General features: G+C 39.9%; 1 protein-coding gene across 1 annotated transcript in view; it reads right to left on the reverse strand.

Annotated features, from left to right (window-relative positions):
- Window positions 1–3,651: 3,651 nt before the first annotated feature.
- Window positions 3,652–20,340, reverse strand: part of adgrl1a (adhesion G protein-coupled receptor L1a) — a 96,462-nt gene continuing 79,773 nt past the window's right edge. Inside the window, exons 22-25 of the mRNA XM_073829298.1 lie at window positions 20,165–20,261; window positions 14,255–14,377; window positions 12,762–12,779; window positions 3,652–12,448 (exon numbers count right to left, since the gene is read on the reverse strand). Coding sequence (XP_073685399.1) covers window positions 11,553–12,448; window positions 12,762–12,779; window positions 14,255–14,377; window positions 20,165–20,261 — 1,134 coding nt within the window. The 3' untranslated portion in view covers window positions 3,652–11,552. The remainder of the gene's footprint in view (window positions 12,449–12,761; window positions 12,780–14,254; window positions 14,378–20,164; window positions 20,262–20,340) is intronic.

Below are 20,340 nucleotides of genomic sequence, written 5' to 3' on the forward strand. Positions count from 1 at the left end.
GACTTCTGGTCTCATCCACGTCCAGCTATATTTAGCACTTACACAACAGCTTGTTTTGCTGTTTGATATTGCAAATTGGTATGTCTTACCATGTTATTTTAATGTATTGTCTTAATTATGAGCACACTGGTTTGTAGTGAAAACAGTTTTACTGTTTACTGCACGTTGTTATTCTTCTCGTTATTTCCCTACAGCAGCTAATGAACCAGAAGTCTCGCCCATGGGCTTACTTTCGTGTTAAAGAATAGGATGGATACACAGAGGGTAATTAACAAACAAGACACAGCTGGGAACAATAAATCCAATGACAAGGGCAAACAGGAAAAAAACAAAAAAACAAGCAAAACTACAAACTAAAAGTCCACACAAACAAGGTGACATAATAAAGGAATCATGGCACAAATACACTATATAAAATGCATTATAATGGATGATTATAATTACATAATTATTGTTTTAAGTACACTTCAATTAGTTGTTACAACTATCTTATAAATGATAAATCAAAACAATCTGATCATTTGCAGACTAGAGCTAGCTTTTAATTATACTGTAATGTTGAATAGCAATAATTACTCATTTTATGTCTAGAAACTGAAGAAAAAAATCAGTTTACTAGAGGCAATACAATTATTATTAGTGATATTGATGATACTGGCCTTAAATGCTAAACAAAATTAAATATCACATATTTAAAATACTGTCTTTATGTTGTTTCTACATTCATTTGGAGATTTTAAATGAAAGTTCAATGTTAGGTGCATTGACTGATTCATTGATTCGTCCATGCATTTGTTTGTTTGATGGACAGCCCTAAAAATAATCACAATTATTTTATTATAAAGCAAACAATGGTTCACAAATAATTAAAAAGAAACACATTGAATTACACACGAACTGTGTGAATGATGTTTTTCCCCATTCATTTTTGGAGGGCTTCTAGAAGTGTGAAATAGACTGACATAAAATAAAGAGGGTTATATTCCCTGTCTGCTATCTTTGACGTCACAGCTCAGGATAATAGCTACTAAAAGGTTTAGGAATGTGTGTTTGTTTTTGTGGCGCCATCAGCCAATCAGCATTACCATGAATGTAAATGGCTGTATATCGCTCTTGAGTAATTAATCAAATTACATTTATAGTTCAGGTAACAACCTGGCAGTTATTATCATCTTTAAGTGTATCACATCATGGAAAACCCAATTTCCTTTGCTTTCCCTTATAAATTTATGCATACTCTCAAAAGGTGTGATGTCACAGCTATGAGCTACAAGCAAATTAACATCTGGCCACATTTACACATCAACACCTATTCACTAGTCGCTGTGAAGTAATGAGAAAGTAAGACGCAATTATTATTCCTAAACACAAGGTGCCATATTACAGAAACATCATCATTTTAGAATATCTTAAGGATAAAGGAACCATAGTGGTTTCAGTTAGAAACATGAAAGATCTTAACTCAGATCAGTAATTCAGTCCCAGAAGAAGACACTACTAGTCATATTGATGTTTAAACATGCAGGAAAGACGGTGAATGCGCTGATTCTGGTATCGGAGTAACCATTATATCTCTGCATAGCTTTTCGAAGGATCCCAATCTTAAAGGAAAAGTTCACCCAAAAATTAAAATTTACTTAAAATGTACTCACCCTCAGGGCATCCTAGATATACAGTGCAAAAGTATTCATACCCCTTCGGGTTTTTTTTTCACATTTTGTTTTGTTGCAGCATTATGTTAAACTGCTTTAAATTAGTTTTCCCCACATCAATTTACACTCCATACACCATAATAATGACAAAGCAAAAACCAGATTTGCAATTTTTACAGATTTATTAAAAATAAAACACTGAAATAAGTACATTGCATTAGTATTCATACCCTTAACCTTAACTCAGTTCATAGTTGAAGCACCTTTATAGCCTCAAGTCTTTTTGGGTATGATGTGACAAGCTTTGCACATCTGCATTTGGCAATGATCTGCCATTCTTTGCCTCACCTTTTCACCTCTCAAGCTCTGTCAGCTTGGATGGGGGCTGGCATTTTCTAGAGTCCTAGTTGTTCCAGTCGTCTTCCATTATGGATAATGGAGGCTACATGCTTCTGTGAACCTTCAATGCAGCAGATTTTTGATTTATGATCCCTAGATCATTGCCTTAACGCACGTCTCTGAGCTCTACAGGCAGTTATCTTGACCTCAGGACTTGGTTTTTGCTCTGATATGCATTTTCAGCTGTTAGACCTTTTCTGAGAGGGATGTGCCTTTCTAAATCATACTCATTCAAATGAATTTGCCACAGTTTAACTCCACTCAAAGTGTAGTAACATCTAGAAGCAATATGAATGCTCCTGAGCTAAATTCGAGTGTCCCAGAAAAGGCTATGAATACTTATGCAACGGGATCTGTTCAGTTTTTTATTTCTAATAAATTTGCAAAGTTGTTACAAACCTGTTTTGTGCTTTGCCATTATGGAGTAGGGAGTGTAGATTGATGCGGAAAAAAAGTAATTTAAAGCAGTTTAACATAATGCTGCAACGTGAAAAAATGAAAGGGTATGAATACTTTTGCAAGGCACTGTAGATGAGTTTGTTTCTTCATCTTGTTTCTTCATCTAAACAGATTTGAAGAAATTTAGCATTACATCATTTGATCACCAATGGATCCTCTGCAGTGAATGGGTTCCGTCAGAATTAGAGTCTAAACAGCTGATAAAAACATCACAATAATCCACAAGTAATCCAAATGCCTTAAATCTGTAAATTAACATCTTGTGAAGTGAAAAGCCAAACAAATCCATCTCATAAAAATTGAGTCCCCCATCAATAATATTGCTTTCTCCAGCACAAAATGTTGTCTTGTCGGAATATGCACAGATTAAGCACCATTTACAAGCAAAAACAGTCCAAAATAGTTCTAAACAAACATTTTAGTGGATTTTGATGTGAGAAGACAACAGGGATGGGCTTCTTTAAATTAAAGAAGCGTTATATGGATTATTGATTTGTATTTTAGCTTGAATTTACAGTTTAAAGTTAAAACGCCTTTGGCAGATTTATTACAAACGCAGCTTTTTGTTTCATAAGACATTAAATGATTTGCTGGAGTTGTGTGGATTACTTGTGGATTATTGTTATGTTATTATCAGCTGTTCTGACTCACGTTCAGACGGCACCCATTCACTGCAGAGGATCTATTGGTGAGCCAGTGATGTACTGCTAAATTTCTCCAAAGTAAATGGTTCAACATTACATTATATCTTACAGTAAAATTAATGTTTTGTGCAAGTAAAAACTTGAGTTACTGCATCATTTTATGAGGAACAGTAAAAGCACATTTATGGCAAGTTCCTATATAACCAAGGTACAGCATAATCAAAACTGTCCGTGTAATTCTAAAGGTCACAGAGGTTGGAAAATAGTCATGCAAAACTTAATTACATATGTTTTTGTGCAAGAAACTTTGACAGTATAAGCGCAGAGGTAAATAATAAAAGAAATGTAAAAAAAAAAATGTAGAATATGGTCCCATTAATTTAAGCAATTTGCATAACCATTAAGGAAAATTGGTGGAGAAAGATAACACAGCTGAATATTAATTTGTAAATTGAGTGTGTGATTTTTGGCCCGACAAAGACATGAAATGACCAATGTTCGGTTTTAGTAATTTTTTATTAATATGTGCTGATACAGGGTCGTACTGACCTGCAATGACGCAAACGCTTACATAAAACCATCCCCTTTGGCCCAAACAGCTGTCAAAGCAATGACGGTGAGAAATAAAACACATATTCTTCTTCAATAAAAACAGGAAATCACATTAACCCTCCTGTTACACGGGACCCGAGCATCATAATTGAATCAAAAAGTTGTTCAAAGTAAAACAATGAGTTCAGAACGAAAAAAAGATACGTAACCTTAATGACAGAATCATTACCCTGGCCTTTGATGACTACAACTTGTTTCTCCAATGTTTGATTCTCATCTTATACATTGTCTAATACTGTGCGATCACAACGATGTACTTTTATGATAGTCCAACTCAAGGCGGCCTAATACATTCAAGGGTGATTTTATCCTTGCCCCCTTTCTCAAAAGCCTACAAACCCTGACAAGAAATGAACACAATGCTGAACTAAATCACTGGGTGTTTCTTAAAGAAACTTGTTTGTATGATAAGTGGTGAATCTTCTAAAAGACCGGTTTACACCCACCCATCTGCTGAATGTTGGCCCACACGGCTCCTTTGGGTCAAACATAGTTAAAATGCAAACATACAGTCAAAGGCATGCCTGAAAGAAGCTACAAAACAAACCACAGCTTGCTTCAGATTGGTCAAACTTAAACTTGTAACTTAAAACAACTGTTCTTTACATCCTCTGTACTGAGTACAAAAAAACTACACAGCTCAGGCACGACTCACATGTTAGTGTTTTGTGATCAATGTAGAAACACTGTTTTGGGAGTCTGTTTTACCCAGAGCTCTGTGTTCTGGTGTAACCCTGCCTGACCGAGCCATTGTTAAAGACTGACAGACAGCTGGTTAACAGTTAACGGCATGAACCTCCCCACTGGGCTCATGTCACAACCTAACATATTCTCAAAACTACAGTACAGGTGCTGTTTCTAGCACAGACACTCTCCAAGAGACCAAATAATACTACATTATTAGCATGTAGATGTCGGTTTAACAGCTCTGTGCCTGTTCCCTCTCTGTTAGTGACAGTTACCCCTTTTCCACCGACACAGTGCTGGTGCCCAATCTGGCCCAATCCACACATTTCCTTTGAAGAAAAAAAGGCGTTTCTTGGCTCCACAACTGCCCCTTAAATCTCATGCTTAAAAGCTTATAATAATTGTAATTTCCCTGTCAATCTGAAATAAAATGATTTTTCTGAAACCCATAGTTTCAACTTTGTTGTAAAATGCTGATACTCTTGCACTCAGATTATTGCATTGAACTAAACTATATTATTAAGCATAATAATCTGAACTAATTATTATACCTATTTATCTTTAATCATATTGCCTGTGCTTTACAGCAATTTTACCACGGTTAAAGGAATTTTAGGCACTCTGCTTCATGTAGTGCATGGTGTCTTGTAGCTTATTGCTTTAATTTACAAATATTGTATGTGTAAAATAATGAAATATTTTTTTGTTAGAATTGATATATTATGAAATAATATTAAATAATCAATTATTTAAAATAATTTCCTTTACATAATAGCCAGTTCATGATAAAGATGCAGAATTTATGGATGGTAAAATATGCTCTCAAAATTACAAGACTAAGGACCAGTTTTACTTAACGGCAAATTAGCGTTAGAGCGCAATTTCACAAAAGCGTAAATTGTGCGCGTCTTTAGTAAATCCTGACAGTATTATTTTAACGCCAAAAGGCGGTTTGCGTTGGCGCAAGCTGTTAGTAAATCTGGCCCTGAATGTGTGGTCAACAAAATTTCCACCACTCCAAAAAAAAAACACCACTGGCAAAAAGTACCCCTCACACAGAAGTCACTTTCAAAGGACTATTCTGTTGGTTCAAAAGTAAATTGACCTGAAAAACTAAATCTAAATCTGTTCTTATGCAAAATTCACAACTGCACCAATTCCTATTGAAACGAGTGGATATTGCCTGTGAAATTTTGCGAAGGTAAATGTGACCGCAACTTGAAAGTCGCAGAAGCACTGTTTGCTTGTTTGTAACAGTTAGGTACATCTTTGTTGAGCTCTTAAGTCTTTAGAAATGTGGGCCAGTTGTAAAAGACGTTCACACATCCTTCTAACACAAGCACCATTTTGATGGAAAAGGGTGTAAGTGAGCTCTGTCAGGATTGTCCTTCGTTCGGTGACTGTGGTGGTGTTAAAATGCTTCCATGTTACAGGAAGGTGTTGATCGCTCTGCGTCTGAGGGATCCCAATAAAACATGTCATTTAACTCCAGGGGCTTTCCTTGCCTGTCAGTCGCGGTGTGGCCGAGCAGGTGGGGTGCTTTGCCCAGGGCTGATGGTTCATGTTGTTTGACAGCAGTGAATGACTTGGTCATCTCTCCCCTCTCTCTCTTTATTAAATCTATCCTACTATCTGGACATCAAGTCAACATGTGGCTCTAAAAGCGAAGCTCCTGTGCTACAGAAGGGGGATGGCTCGTGATCAGAGGTCACGACTTGGACTCTCTGGTGCCAAGCCCCAGCTGAGGATTGGGTTGACAGCAAGGTGACAGACTGTCAGATCACAGGAGTGCAGGCCCGTGCGATGGCACCTATGTGGAGAGGGACAAGAGACAGGTGCCTGGAAAGAGGACCTTTCATAGTTCCTCTTGGCCTCACAGGCCCATACAGAATCTGCGCTTATGGAAAATGTAAGATTTCTGCAGAATTGTAACACATGCCAATCTCCAGTACTTCCATTATTAAAGACCCCATGACATTTTTGTCTACGTCAAGTAGTTCTGTGCTCCTAAACATTGAACTTTTAGAAGATATACTGGGAAAACCAACCAAATATACTGGAGACTCATCCTTTACTCATGGGCATGTACTCATTTTTGTCCAATCAAAGAACCTGATCCTGTAGATCAGGGGTGTCCAGTCCTGCTCCTAAATGGCCACTGTCCTGCAGAGTTTAGCAGGAATCCATTTCTTACTAGGTATACTAAAAACTTCCAGGCAGGTATGTTTAATTAAGGTTGGAGCTAAAGTCTGCAGGACAGTGGCCCTCCAGGACCAAGTTTGAACTCCCCTGCTGTAGATCTTCCTTTCTGCAGGAAGGAGCACTTGATAATTACAGACAGTTCTGTTGGAGCAGGGATGGAACTACTTTAGAATTGGAAAGTTCCTCCTAATTCAGGGTTAGGCAAGTTTTGGCCTTAGATAGTCGCTGTCCTGCAGAGTTTAGTTCCAACCCTAATCAAACACATCTGAACAAGCTAATCATGATAATGATGTCTTCAGGATTACTAAGGCTATAGGCAAGTGAGGTTTCTTCAGGGTTGAAGGTGAACTCTGCTGGACAGCAGCTCTCTAGGACAGAGTTTGGACACCACTACTGTCAAACTTCTTTCCTGCAAAGTTCAGCTCCAACCCTGATCCAATACACTTGAACCAGCTAATTAAGATCTTTAGGAGAACAGATGTGTTGGAAAAGCGATGGAGCATAAATCTGCAGGTAGGTAGATCTCCAGAAGCAGATTTGGACACTTCTACTCTAGAATTGGAAGGTCCCTCCTCCTAATTCAGGGATAGGGAAGTTTGGGCCTTAGATAATGGCTGTGCCATAGAGTTTAGCTCCAACCCTTATCAAACACACCTAAACAAGTTAATCAGTGTCTTCAGGAATACTAAGGCTACAGGCAGGTGAGGTTTCTTCAGGGTTGGAGGTGAAATCTGCAGGACAGTGTCTCTCTAGGACTGAACTTGCCTACCCCTGTTCTAATTCCACCTGTCAGATAATCATGGTTGCTGAGTAATATAAACTAAAGGCTAGTGGTTTTATAAAAATGGGAGGTTATATCCAGACGGAACATCCTATGTCAAAAGGAAAAAGAAAAACTGTATTCGTCAAGCGATTTCAGGGGTTCTTTTCATATTTTGGAAAATTTAATTCAGCTCCCAATAAAAGTGTAGCACTCTGAGCTGAACTGAACACATTTTATCATTTTTTTTAACTCATTCCGCATAAAAATGAGGAAAAAAGCAGCAGATTCTGTCTGGGCCTAGTCATCTGGTCTACTCATGCACTCTTTGCCTTTCCATTTGAATGTGAAGACATGAAAACGAGGCCGATATGGAGAGCGGATCAGGGTGACTCCTTTCATATCTAAAGAACAGCGAACACAAGTGCTCTCAAAGAGCGAGAGGGGGGAAAGACAAAGGGAGAAACCCAGAGAGCGGGAGCATGGCGGGTTGACTCCGCTAGATTATAGCTCTTAGTATTATTATGATAATCAGGGGTTGTATGGGGATTTTGGAGGTGGTAGCAGTCCCTCGGAGCAGGCTTTAGTCTAGCAGTTTACTACGGCGCATAATCACTGTCATTATCACCATATTCAACACTGTACTATATTATCCCTTCAGTCCCATGTAAACAAAGCCTTTGACTAACATAACAAATCTTCCCACATTAATGCTCAGCTAGGAAAGCCATGTAAAAACATTTTGGTGAGCTAAATGGGAATGGAGAGAACGCTGAACGCGGAAGAAGAGTAGATGGGAAATAAAACCGAGCAAGGGCACGAAAAGGAGAGATGCACAAAACGTGACGCACATCGGACGTCTCCAGGGATGGAGGGAGAGAGGTAAACAGCCTCTCCCGCGGGCCGGTGCAGCGGGGTATAAGGGGGTAAAACAGCAGCGGTGTGGTGCCAGGTGGGCAGAGGGCCATGAGTCAGGAGCAGATCTCCTTAGAGAGCATCCTAAGCTCTAAGAGCCAGTTCACAATGGTGTATGACAATACATTCAAACGGTCAAACCTGCTGACCAGTTGAAGCTGGTCCTACTCATCAACATGGAACATTTTTGCAACAAAAGCAAGGGAAAAAATGTTCAGGTCATTGCTTTAAAGAAAAGCTGATCATACATGCCTCGGGCTAAATATAGGGCCGGATGTACTAACCACCTACTGGCCAGCACACCGGCGAACATACTGACCCTGTGTCAATCAGTACAAGTTACCATGCAATGCATTGCACACACGTCCCCTTTGAAGACTTACTGGGGTGAGAGATAGAGAAAGAGAGAGTGCAGATGGTGCTTGGATTGAATGATAGGATGTTGATTCAGGATGCACAATGTTCTCCACATTGACAGTGGGTGCAGCAGACTTGTGTAGTTTTGACATCACCTCTTCCTCTGACAATAACATTAATACTCACTCCTGCTCTATCTCTTTCTTTTTATGGCTATGTTTGGAATGGCATACTAGCTTATTACTTACTGCATAGTATACAGTGTATTTTTTGGCAGTCCAATCTGATTTAAAAAATTTAAATAGCGGACAATATTTTCGGTTCATCCATCACATTGGAAATGGAAAGTCAAGTAAACCACCTTGAATTATGGAACACAATAATCCGACTGAATTCTATTTACTAGCATTCCGTTCTTAATATTTCTTATTATGGAAGAAATTTTAAGATTACTGTGCCATTTCGAATTCAGCCTTTGTTGTTTACCACTCCTTCTGGCAAAGTTAACTAGGTAATTCAGGAGAAAATTTGCATACTGTGCAAAAAATACACAGTATATACTCCAGCAATAGTAGTACACTAGTATGCTCTTCGAAATATAGCACACTCTCGTCACCCTCACATATGCTCTGTACACAGAATGAAAACCACACTGAATAAATGAATATGTGCATAAATAATCAAAACAGACAAATAAATATTAATAAATAAAACATCAGACATGAAAGACTTGAAGATTGAGCAGACTTCAGAGGGGCGGAGCACTCATGAATACCTCTCTTTTGTTCAATAGGCTATGCAGCTCATTTGCATATGGGGATTCTAAACCACATTGGTCAGATGTTCCTGTCGCTCAATGAATGCTAATTCTGTTTAGTTTTTTTTGTTTTCAACCTCTGTTTCCATTGTACCTGACTGGCAAAAAAACAACATTTAAAATACCTTTAACAAAGTCTTTTAGATGGAAGCTTATACTGAGCTCTTATATAGATATAGATTTACTCTGCTTCCTGTTCTTCTAATGCGGGTCCATCTAACCCAGTAAAAATAGCCTCTGAGATACACACTCACACACATACGTCCTCTGGTTCGCAGGCATCCAAATGTTCACGTTCAGACATACACATACAAATCGTAAATCAACTGTCACACCAGGTTCAGAAACAACAGCTGATATTGGTATGTAAAAACAGTCAAATACAATCTAGGGTTTGCGACTGAAAATTTTCCGAATGTGCCCCCCAATTATTTTTATTTTTTCACCTAAATATCTTATATTCTATTCATCTAGTCATCTGATATCTATTACATCTTCCAGATAAAATATAACCAACACTACATTATGGCTGCTGTCAATCAACCCATAATGCACCAGTGCGCCCCTGAGGCACAGTGTATTCCCCTTTCATTCATGTCAAGCGGTTCCTGTCTGGGAATGTTGAAGGTCAAACATTACCAACAATGTAATGGGTTATATTACATAAAAATTGTGCCAGGATTTATCTCGTTTGTATGTAAAATCCTTCTCTTTCTGTCTCTCTGTCTCTCTCTCGCTGTCTCTTGGCAGACAATTAGATTTCCTGGCAGCGCGGGTGCCCCAGGGCAGGACCGAACGAGGGCCGGAGAGAGCGAAAGAAAGAGAGAGGGAGAGACTGGCTTGGTGTTCAGGTCACAAACTTCAAAACATTTTTATTTTCGATTTCTGTTGCAGTACAAGAACTGTTTTTCATAGTATTTGATACTTTTTTGTTGCTTTTGTTCTTCTATGTACAGGAGATGAGTAGAGTAAGACTTGCTTTCGCGTTTGTGTGGTTCGTATGTACAGAGGTCGGACTCGAAGAATGGCTGGAGCGGTAGCAAAAAAATTCTTCTAGCCACAATAACACAGGTGATACAGCACGTCCACCTACAACATCCATCAGTGATTCGGAGAGCAGGTTCAGTCCTTAATCCACCCCCCATCTGTGGATCAGAGACGAAACCCTACAGAGTTTCATTCACGAGAGGTCCCATGGCCGAGAGGCTTCAAACGACCCAGCTGACAACGGGGTTGTGTCCTAACGTCACCCCCCCATTCCCGGTCTCTGTGGTTGTTCTATACAGAATAGTCAGTTCAGAGAGAGAAATAAAGGCAACTCCACTGAGGCAGCTTCCCGCTACCTGTGTCTGAACAATAGTCCTTGTTTTCCTTTTTCATCAGCATATGTTCACACTCTTGATGTTCAGTAACAAGCACTTCTGTGAGTGTGTGTGTGTGTGTGCGTGTGTGTAGATTCCAGTTTGTGTCCTGGCTCAAAAACAGTTATTTTTGGCAACACTGAAGAGCTTTCAGAGAGATTTTTGTCACTTGCAGTATAATGGCATACCCCCATTTCCTCACTTAACAGCTCTCATCAAATAATGATGGAGAAAGACAGAGAAAGGAAAGCGAAGGTAAGGAGTTACGCAAAAGTAACATTTTAAAGATATGACTTGAAATAAAACACAAAAATAGAAGCCTGGTGTGAAGTTTGACGATATTTCTGGAGCAGAGAGAGCTGAAGGCAGAGACGTCCATTGAGAGAAGGCAGATAGTTGGACTCGCTGTTTCTCTATGTGTGTGCGTGAGGAGGGAGGAGAAAATGATGCTGATGAGAGAGCAGAGTGGTTACACAGCACTTCAGAGAGCCTGCTGCCATGGAGACAAACCTCTCTGTCGCTCTCCCTGTTTAGGCTTTCCTTACCTCTTACTTCAAAACAAATGAAAGAGCAAAAAGGCAACCAGACATAAGGAGGGCGTCAGAGACAGGAGAGGAGTCCATCACCGCCGTCGGCACTTTGCATCAGACCCTGTGGCACTCTTCCTCCTCCACCTCTTCCTCGTGGTCACAGGCTTGTGACCAACTGCATCTGTCCATCTCCCTCGCTGTGAGGGGGCTCAGGGGCGGGGTGGGCTTCAGTGCTCGGTCTCCTTGGCGGAGCCTGGTAAAAGGTCTGCATGGGAGCTCCGCGGGAGCCTATGGCGGGCCGACCCGAGCTGTAGTACAGCTCCTCCGGAGGCTGGGCCGAGCGCGGAACCACCTCTAGCGGCTCTGGGCTGCTGTCGGGGTAGGGTGAATCTCGCAGATTGGTGATGCTGGTGTAGAGAGAGTCCCGCGCGGGCGAATCGGGAGCTCCGTTGTGGCCTTGGCCTGCCGCACTTTGGCCGCTGTGACCGCTGTGGCCCAAACTCTCGGTCAGGTCAGCAGTGTAGCTTTCTGACTCATCAGGGTCACTTTGGTAGAGCACGGACTGGGCGCGTTGCAGTAGCAGGGGCTCCTCCAGAGCCTTGTACAGCAGTTCCACGTCTTGCGGTGTGCGCTGACGTGCTTCTCTCGAACGAAAGTCTTCATCGTCCTCCATGCCTATCACCGGCTCTGCCCCGCCTCCACCCCGCCCCATTCCCATATGCCCGTGTCCTCTCACCAGGCTGCCACACGTTCTGTCACCACCCCCAGCCCCTCCACCGCCTCGAAGATTATTGTGCACAAGTTCAGATATGATCATCTTCTCGAACGCCGCTGCGTCCGAGAGGTTTCTCCGTATGCCGCCGAGAGTTTCAGAACCACGGGGGTTGAGCAGGGGAGGGGGGCTGTCTCCACCTCCGCCTCCCAGGAAGTCACAGCTGCCCCCGGGAGCGCCTGAACCCCCGACGCTACGCAGAGAATAGCTGTTGTTGAAGTTCCCGTTCAGAGGTAGCGTCTCCATGCCTCCGTGATCTCGGTTCTTAGACAGCGTGCTCTCTGTTAAAAGAGAGAGCAAATGAGAGGTGGTAAGCAAATGAAAAAGAGGTGGGAGAAGTGAGCACTTCATTACCTATTTTAATCAAGACGGGGATTCACAGCAACAGAATCCAGGATTAAATCAATAATGGGGAACGCAACTTCCATCACAAGATTAATAGGCTTATGGACAGAGGCAAGTTATTACCAGGGACGTAAATTGTGTACATAGAAGCACAGGCTTCGCTGCACACGTGAAGAGGTTATCATTCTGCAAAATTAGCCTATAAAACACTGAAAATAGCCATAAACCTGAAAGGGAAAAGAGTCTTACTTGGGTCACGGAAAGTTCCTGTGGATCCATGGTGAGGCCATGTGAGGGCAAAGCGAGACAAAAGAAAGACAACAAAAGTGATCAATGATATGTTTCTACCTGAAATCCTCACTAAATTACCGTTGGCATAACAAATGCCACACTTAGGAACTCTATAAAGAGCCATAAAGATACAACAATGGACATCGATGAGTAAAAGCACAATTTATGTGAATGAGTTTTTAACATTCTACGCACTAGATAAAGTATGAAAACAGCAAAACTACATAGTTTAGTTGTGGGGTAGTGTCTGATTCTGTGGACTGAGGAGTTTCAGATCAGTATCTCACTCATTTAGTCTTGGCAGTTAGGATCTTAGGAACAGCCCCTCATTCTTTAGTTTGGGGAGTTTAGAAACAGAGCTTCATTGTTTGGTTTTGGCACGGTCATTATTCGGCGAGACGTTATTCACACTTCAACCTCATAAAGTCAAGACGATGTTTATTTCACGCGCCCTTTCACACACCAGAGATGTTGTGATATTCTTTTAACTCGTCAGCGTGTATTGAACGCAGGAGATGCGTGTGGCGGCGCAGACCAAGGCGTGCGGGGGTTTAAATATTAATGCCCGGTATGATTTTAATCAACGCTCCTCTGTGCAGAGAGAGAGTAATTAGACATTCTAATGAGGCCCTCCTCCTACTTCCTCTCCATAAGCATTCTAAAAATGTCCTCTCAGCCGAGCTGAGCCGAGTGGCGCACCGTCAGCCTGACACATTACACAGAGAGGGAACGTTTAAAATATTCAACAGAGACGCTGTCTTAAATTTCACCCCACTGACATGGGAACCGCAGCTATCTTTCTCTCTCGAGAGAGAGCAAAAGCTTGGGCCGTATGTGTGTGCGGCACGGACACAGCCATGCCGATACTCTGTGTCGAATCTCCCGGGATCGCTCTCCTTTCTCGCTCCGCTGTCAGTCACTCAACTTCAGCCCTAGCTTTAATCGATGCTCTGGTCTGTCTTTCCAGCAGGAGGGATTGAAACGCTGACCAGATGGTCAGCCTCTGTCCACCCCCCTGAATCACACTGACAGACCGACAGGGTGTAAACTCACACGCAGAGGGAGACACTCAGACCTACACACACACAGCATATGCACGAGAGTGCACAAATCGCAGCACGTGTATACCATCGGTGACAATCACACACTGTAGCAGAAACTGCATATACAATAATAATAATTAAAAAAAACATTGCTGGGGAATTTTTATTGTTTAGAGGACACTCATTCATAGCTAAAAAGTTCAGAAGTTAAGTTTCTTTTGGATATCAACTTTGTCTGAGACTCTTAAGCTACGAAACGAGCTACCTTTGATCAATGAAATACAACTTTAGGCTGCATCCTGGCAAATTTGAGCACTGAGTTCTGAAACACTACATGATAAACAATTAATATATTAAAGTGATTTAATTTGTGATTTGTGATACAAAATAAGGTTTATCCACACTTACCAGTAGAGTTGAAGACCCCAGGTGAGGGCGGGGTAAATGTCTCAGCCAGCAGGGTGTTGTACGGAGAGGTTCCTGTACGGGTTTGCAGCACAGGGTTGGTCAGAAGATGGTTCCCCATTGTACCTAAAAAGGAAAAGGAAATTCTTCACATTATAAACGTCAACATTTTTTCACTCTGTCTGTTAAAATCTATGCTTGTCTATCTCTAGCTCTGCGATGCACGCACCACAACTTTACGCATAAACATGATCACATTGGAAAAGTTAAACATGGTTAGTTCCCCGTCGGTGTACTCCGGTTTGAAAAAGTAGGGTAAGGCAAAAAACTCAAAATTGTCCAACATCGTTGTTTTTACCTTTTTTGTAAAGGGCATTTGACTTTCTTTGCATGTTTGCTTTGTAAACTCTGGGTCGGTACTTCCGGCCACATCACGTGTGACCTTTCTCAATATTGCTTTGTAATGCGTGAAGTTGTGGACGCAGAGCTAGTGCAAGATGAGCATTTGTGGTTAAAAAGAGAAAGTGACAATTCATTTTGCTAGACAAGACCCTTATTCCTTGAGTGGGATCATGTAGAGCTCTTTGAAGCTGCATTGAAACTGCAATTTGGACCTTTGACCCGCTGATCCCCATTGAAGTCCACTATATAGAGAAAAAATCCTGGAATGTTTTCCTCAGAAACCTTCATTTCTTTTCGACTTAAGAAAGACAGACATTCGTCTTGGATGACATGGAGGTGAGTAAAATAATCAGGAAATTGTTATTCTGGAAGTGAACTAATTCTTTAACTACAACATTTGCCTCAATAAACTCCTAATTTGCTGCTTATTAATAGTTAGTAAAGTAGCTGTTAAGTTTAAGTATGGGGAAGGATTAAGGGATCTAAAATATGGTCATGCAGAATAAGGCTTTAATGTGTGCTTTATAAGTACTAATAAACAGCTAGTTCAATACAATATATATGCTAGTAATATGCTTGGCAACAAGCAACCAGTTGTGGTCCTTAAAATAAAGTGTTACCACATTTGTACATCTAAATTGTACGTTTTAATACGGTATGCTTTCGCCTCAATGTCAGTTATGTTTAGGAGTGGGATTGGGGTGGACTCTATGCTTGTTAGTTTTTAACAAACATTTTGTTCAGAAAAGTGGTACTTCTGCTAGTCATTGACATGTAGAGTAAGATTAATAGTCTGGTGTATAGTGATCATAAGAGCTGTTTTGCATCAAACCTGTTACTATATTGTGTATATTTTACTGTGGCTGAAATGTTATTGACCATGAGCATCCAGAATGCAGGAACTATCAGTTTTAAGAGGAATAATGCATAATATGAACATGCATTTGCACTTCACAATAAGGTTAAGCAGAATCCACTCTACAGTGTATTTGACATTTCACAAAAAAAGAAAAATCCTTAATTTAAAATAAAATCCTTAACTCGTTGTGTGATGTCGTAATGGCTGATTTGATGAAGTGTTTATTTGCAGCGAAGCCGAAATGTATTTGAAGAGTAGTCGTGGAGCGTAATTCCATGCCTCACTGTCAGCTGGAGTCATTGGGAGGGAAATGGTAATATTTGCTATTATGTAGTTCCACAGAGCAGCCACTGAAATGTGGCTTCATTTCCCAGTGAAATGTGAATGCTTGCAGTAGACAAATGTGACTCAGAGAAATGGAACATTCAGTATGGCCCATAATGCAGGCGTAGAGCTGCAGCCCGGGGCTTTCAGACAGAAATGCCATGAAATTAAAAAGAGGCCAGTATGACATCGAGTGGACTGAGGCAAAGTGCAACCTTGCGCTCTCGCGCTATCATCTATCAGAGAGGACCGCCTCAAGAATTAATTTTAGACGTGCACTCGCTCACGCTCGCCACTTTTACACACATACTACACACATTTCTTACCTGGTTCCAGTTTTAATAAAAGTAAAGCTGTGCCACTAGCATTTGTGGTATAAAATTGATTATCACAGAAAATAATTCCAGCTCACTCCTCATTAAAGTCAGACACAATGTAGTAAACACACTGTTAAGCATACCAACAAGACTTAAACATGAGACTAGTGTGACTTATTCAATTTGTCAACTTTGTTGTCATGACCATGTAATGCTGCTAAATCCCTACAAGATTAACTAAACATGATTTGACATTAGAAAACCTGTTAACTTAGTGGTAATACGCGATTCGGATACCATATCTGTCGAGCACTGTTTTACACGGCACAATCTCTGCCCACAGAAATTATGTCAGAAGTGCAAAACCAAATGTTTATCCACCTAAAAAATAGTCCCATTGGAAAATAAATTCACTGAATGGATAATGTAATCGCTTTATAGGAATGGTTCACACAAAAACAGAAATGTGCTGACAAAGTACTCACTCTTGGGCCTTTTAAGATGTCGATGAGTTTGTTTCTTAATGGGAACAGATTTGGAAAATTTGGCATTACTGAATGGGTGCCGTCAGAATGAGAATCCAAACAGCTGATAAAAACATCACAATAATTCACAAGTAATCGACTCCAGTCCATAAATTAACGTCTTATGAAGCGAAAAGCTATATGGTTGTACACTAAAAATGTTTTTCAAAGTTGTAAATAAAACCAAGAGTTTTCAGAGTATGTTTTACAAGAAAATACAATTTCAGTCTTTCTACTTCAAAATTTCTTGTTCGATTCAATGTCTTACTTGACGTTTCTTTGTAATTAAATGTAAAATTTACTAGCAATTTTTGAGCGAAAATTGTTTCTACATAATTTTTGTTTCAGTCTAAGAAACAAATCCATCATGAAGGCATTTTAACTTTAAACTGTTGCTTTTGGCCAAAATACGAGCACATAATAATCCAAAACAAGTCCTTTGTCCTCTGTTTTGTTAACATCAAAATCCACTGCCATATTTGTTTACAACTGTTTTGGAGTGTTTTGAAGATAAAAACACCCCAGTGATGAATTTGTTTAGTATAAACATGCAGATTTTGACTTTACAAGATGTTAAATGATAGACTGGAGTTATGTGGATTACTTGTGGATTATTGTGATGTTTTTATCAGCTGTTTGGACTCTCATTCAGACGGCACCCATTTACTGCCGTCTATTTATTAATGAGCAAGTGATGTAATGCTAAATTTCTCCAAATCAGTTTCGATGAAAAAAAAGAAAAGCTCATCCACATTTCGGATGGCCTCCTGGGTGAGTAACTTTTTATTTTTTGGGGAACATTTCACTTATCTTTACATTTCTTCTGTTAAACCCTTCAGATCGAATGTACCAACAAAAAACAAGATTATCACAGTATGTTTTACAATAAAATACAATTTCAGTCTTTCTACTTAAGAATTTGTTGTTCAATTCAATGTTTTACTTGCAGTTTCTTTGTAATTAACTGTAAAATTTACTAGCAATTTTTGAGCGAAAATTGTTTCTACACTTTCTTTTCAGTCTGAAAAAAAATCCATCATGAAGCCGTTTTAACTGTAAACTGTTGCTTTTGGCCAAAATACGAGTCCATAATAATCCAAAACAATGCTTTTTCCAGCAAAAAAGCCTGTCCTTTGTCCTCTGTTTTGTTCACATTTCTTCAAATCTGTTTTAATGGAGAAAAAAAAAAAAAAAAAGAAGCTCATCTACATTTCGTATGGCCTCCTGGGTGAGTAATTTAAAAATGTTGGGGAACATTTCACATATCTTTTGATTTATTCTGTTAAACCCTTCAAATCGATTGTACCAATAAAAACAGAGGGCCCAGTCAAAATTATGTTGTGTTAATCAACGTTAAGCCACCAATGCTGTCGATAGACCTTCATTTGTATTGAACCTTTGAATATTCCTTGAATTCTTGTAAATATCTCACTGGAGTGTCTTGTGTAAAATGTGAGGGGGAATCTAGGCCAGCGGGAGGGAGGTGGAGGTACGACAGCGGCTCTTGGAAGCACAGAAGCGACTTCACACGGCGGTGAAGTGGGAAATGAGAGCGATAGGAGATGAATCTGATAAAGACAGCGGCGTGCACATACACACGCCCTTTCATTACCCTCCATCTCTACTTCTGACTGCCATTCGCTCTCGTAACATCCAAAAAACTTTTCTCCCGTGGCACAAAACCCTGCCGTTTCCTCTCCCCGGAATCTATTCTTCTCTTCTTTTTTTTGCCACTATATGGTTTAGATCTGCCTTTCTGTCTCGTACTTTCTCTCTCTCGCCTTGATTAAAGTCCCCGGAAAGCAACAATCGGCGCACTGCAGTGAGGACGCTACTGTCATTCTCCTCAATTAGAGTAATTACCCCCCGTTCATTCGGCGGCTAATCACTTCATTAAAAACAAAATGGATAGAATTAGCATAAAGAGTGGCGGTTGATTTAGCTGCGGCTTCTCTGTCGTCGCCCCCCTCTACTCCCACAAACATTGATCCCTGGGATGATCAGAACGGTGGTGACGCCACACACCGGATCCGGTGATGGAAACAGCCTGCCTCTCACATTCACTCTCTATTAACTATCGCTTAGTCTCCCCTTACAGTCCAAGTGCTGAACGCTTTATAAAAGGTCAGATCGTGAAGAATCAAATATCTGTTTGAGAGTTCACTGTATTATGAACACATGCCTTTTTCTGAACTCAAAAATGCATTTATTTAAATAAATCTGCAAAACCAAGAAGGTTCATAATAAACATAAATTATTATTATTCATTTTTTAAAATAAGGTAAAATAATTGAAACTTGAAGAACTAAAATGACCACAACTAAAACTGAAATAAAATGACAGCTAAATAAAAAATAAAAAAAAATGACAAAAGCGCATGACAAAATTACAAAAACTTAAATTAAAATGAATTCTTAAAATACAGAAATTAAAAATTCCCTCATAAGTTGAAAAAAAAACTGACGCTCCAGAAGGAAACATGATGCATTAAGAGGCAGGGGTGAAAACTTTTACAATTTGAAGATCAAGGTAAATTGTAACTTAATTTGTCTTCTGGGAAACATGCAAGTACAGTATCTTCTGTTGCTTCCGAAGGGCAGTACTAAATGGAAAAAAAAAAATATTTCAACAAAATAAGAAAAATTTGGACATCTTCAAACGTTTTCACCCCCGGTTCTTAATGCATCGTGATTCCTTCTGGAGCATCAGTGAATGTTTGAACCTTTTTTTAATAGCTGCGTTTGAGTCTCTCAGTTGTTCTCAGTGTAAAAAGATGGATCTCAAAATCATACAGGCATTGCTGGAAAGGGTTCAAATACGCAAAAGATGCTGGAAGTCTTGTGGACTATATGTAAACATCTTTTATGTAAAATATCTTACTCAGGACAGTACTAAAAAAAAACAAAAAAAACATGCATTTCGTATGGTCTCTCTTATTTTGTTAAAATTATTCACAGAAAAGGGGTTCCCAAACTTTTGCCTGCCACTGAACATAATACTAAAATAACACTGGTCTATAAAATACATTTTTATGTAAAGAGGAAGTAATGGTTTTAATAAGTTTTGAATAAGTTTTGCCTTATAAATAAAAGAACCAATCGCCAGTCTGTAAAGTCATAGAAGCATTGGTTCCCACAGAGAAAGTCATTGTTCTTGTTATTTCACATGCGCATTGGTTGTACCGAACTGTGCTTTTTAATGCTATTTGAGTGCGAGAGAGTATATTTATGAAACAGTATATTTATGAAACACATCAGATTTTACTGCTAATGCTAAAATATGTTGTTTAAATGTGAATTTAGTCAGCAGTTTCTAACATTTTGCCATTTCAATAGATAGGACTTGTCTTGGAAGCCTGAAATAGCTGCAGAGAGGTGTAGCAAATATGGGCGCAGAGTGAAAATAATGGCCATTTAAGCACAGACACATAGGTACAGATGGACTCTAGTGCATGCTGGGAAATTTTAAGGCAGAAGTGAGGTCTCACCACGGTTGAGAGTTGGAGTGCTGTTGATGTCTCCTGCCATGAAGGACGACTCTGTCTGCTTTCGCACCGTGTCGTTCCACATACGACGAATACGACTCTGAAACAGGTGAGCAAGGTGATTTGTTATATGTGGAATATAACAGCACTCTATAAATAGCGATGCTGTCGGTGTGCAT

The sequence above is a fragment of the Garra rufa genome, chromosome 1 (assembly GCF_049309525.1).
Source record: "Garra rufa chromosome 1, GarRuf1.0, whole genome shotgun sequence".
NCBI classification, from domain to species: domain Eukaryota; kingdom Metazoa; phylum Chordata; class Actinopteri; order Cypriniformes; family Cyprinidae; genus Garra; species Garra rufa.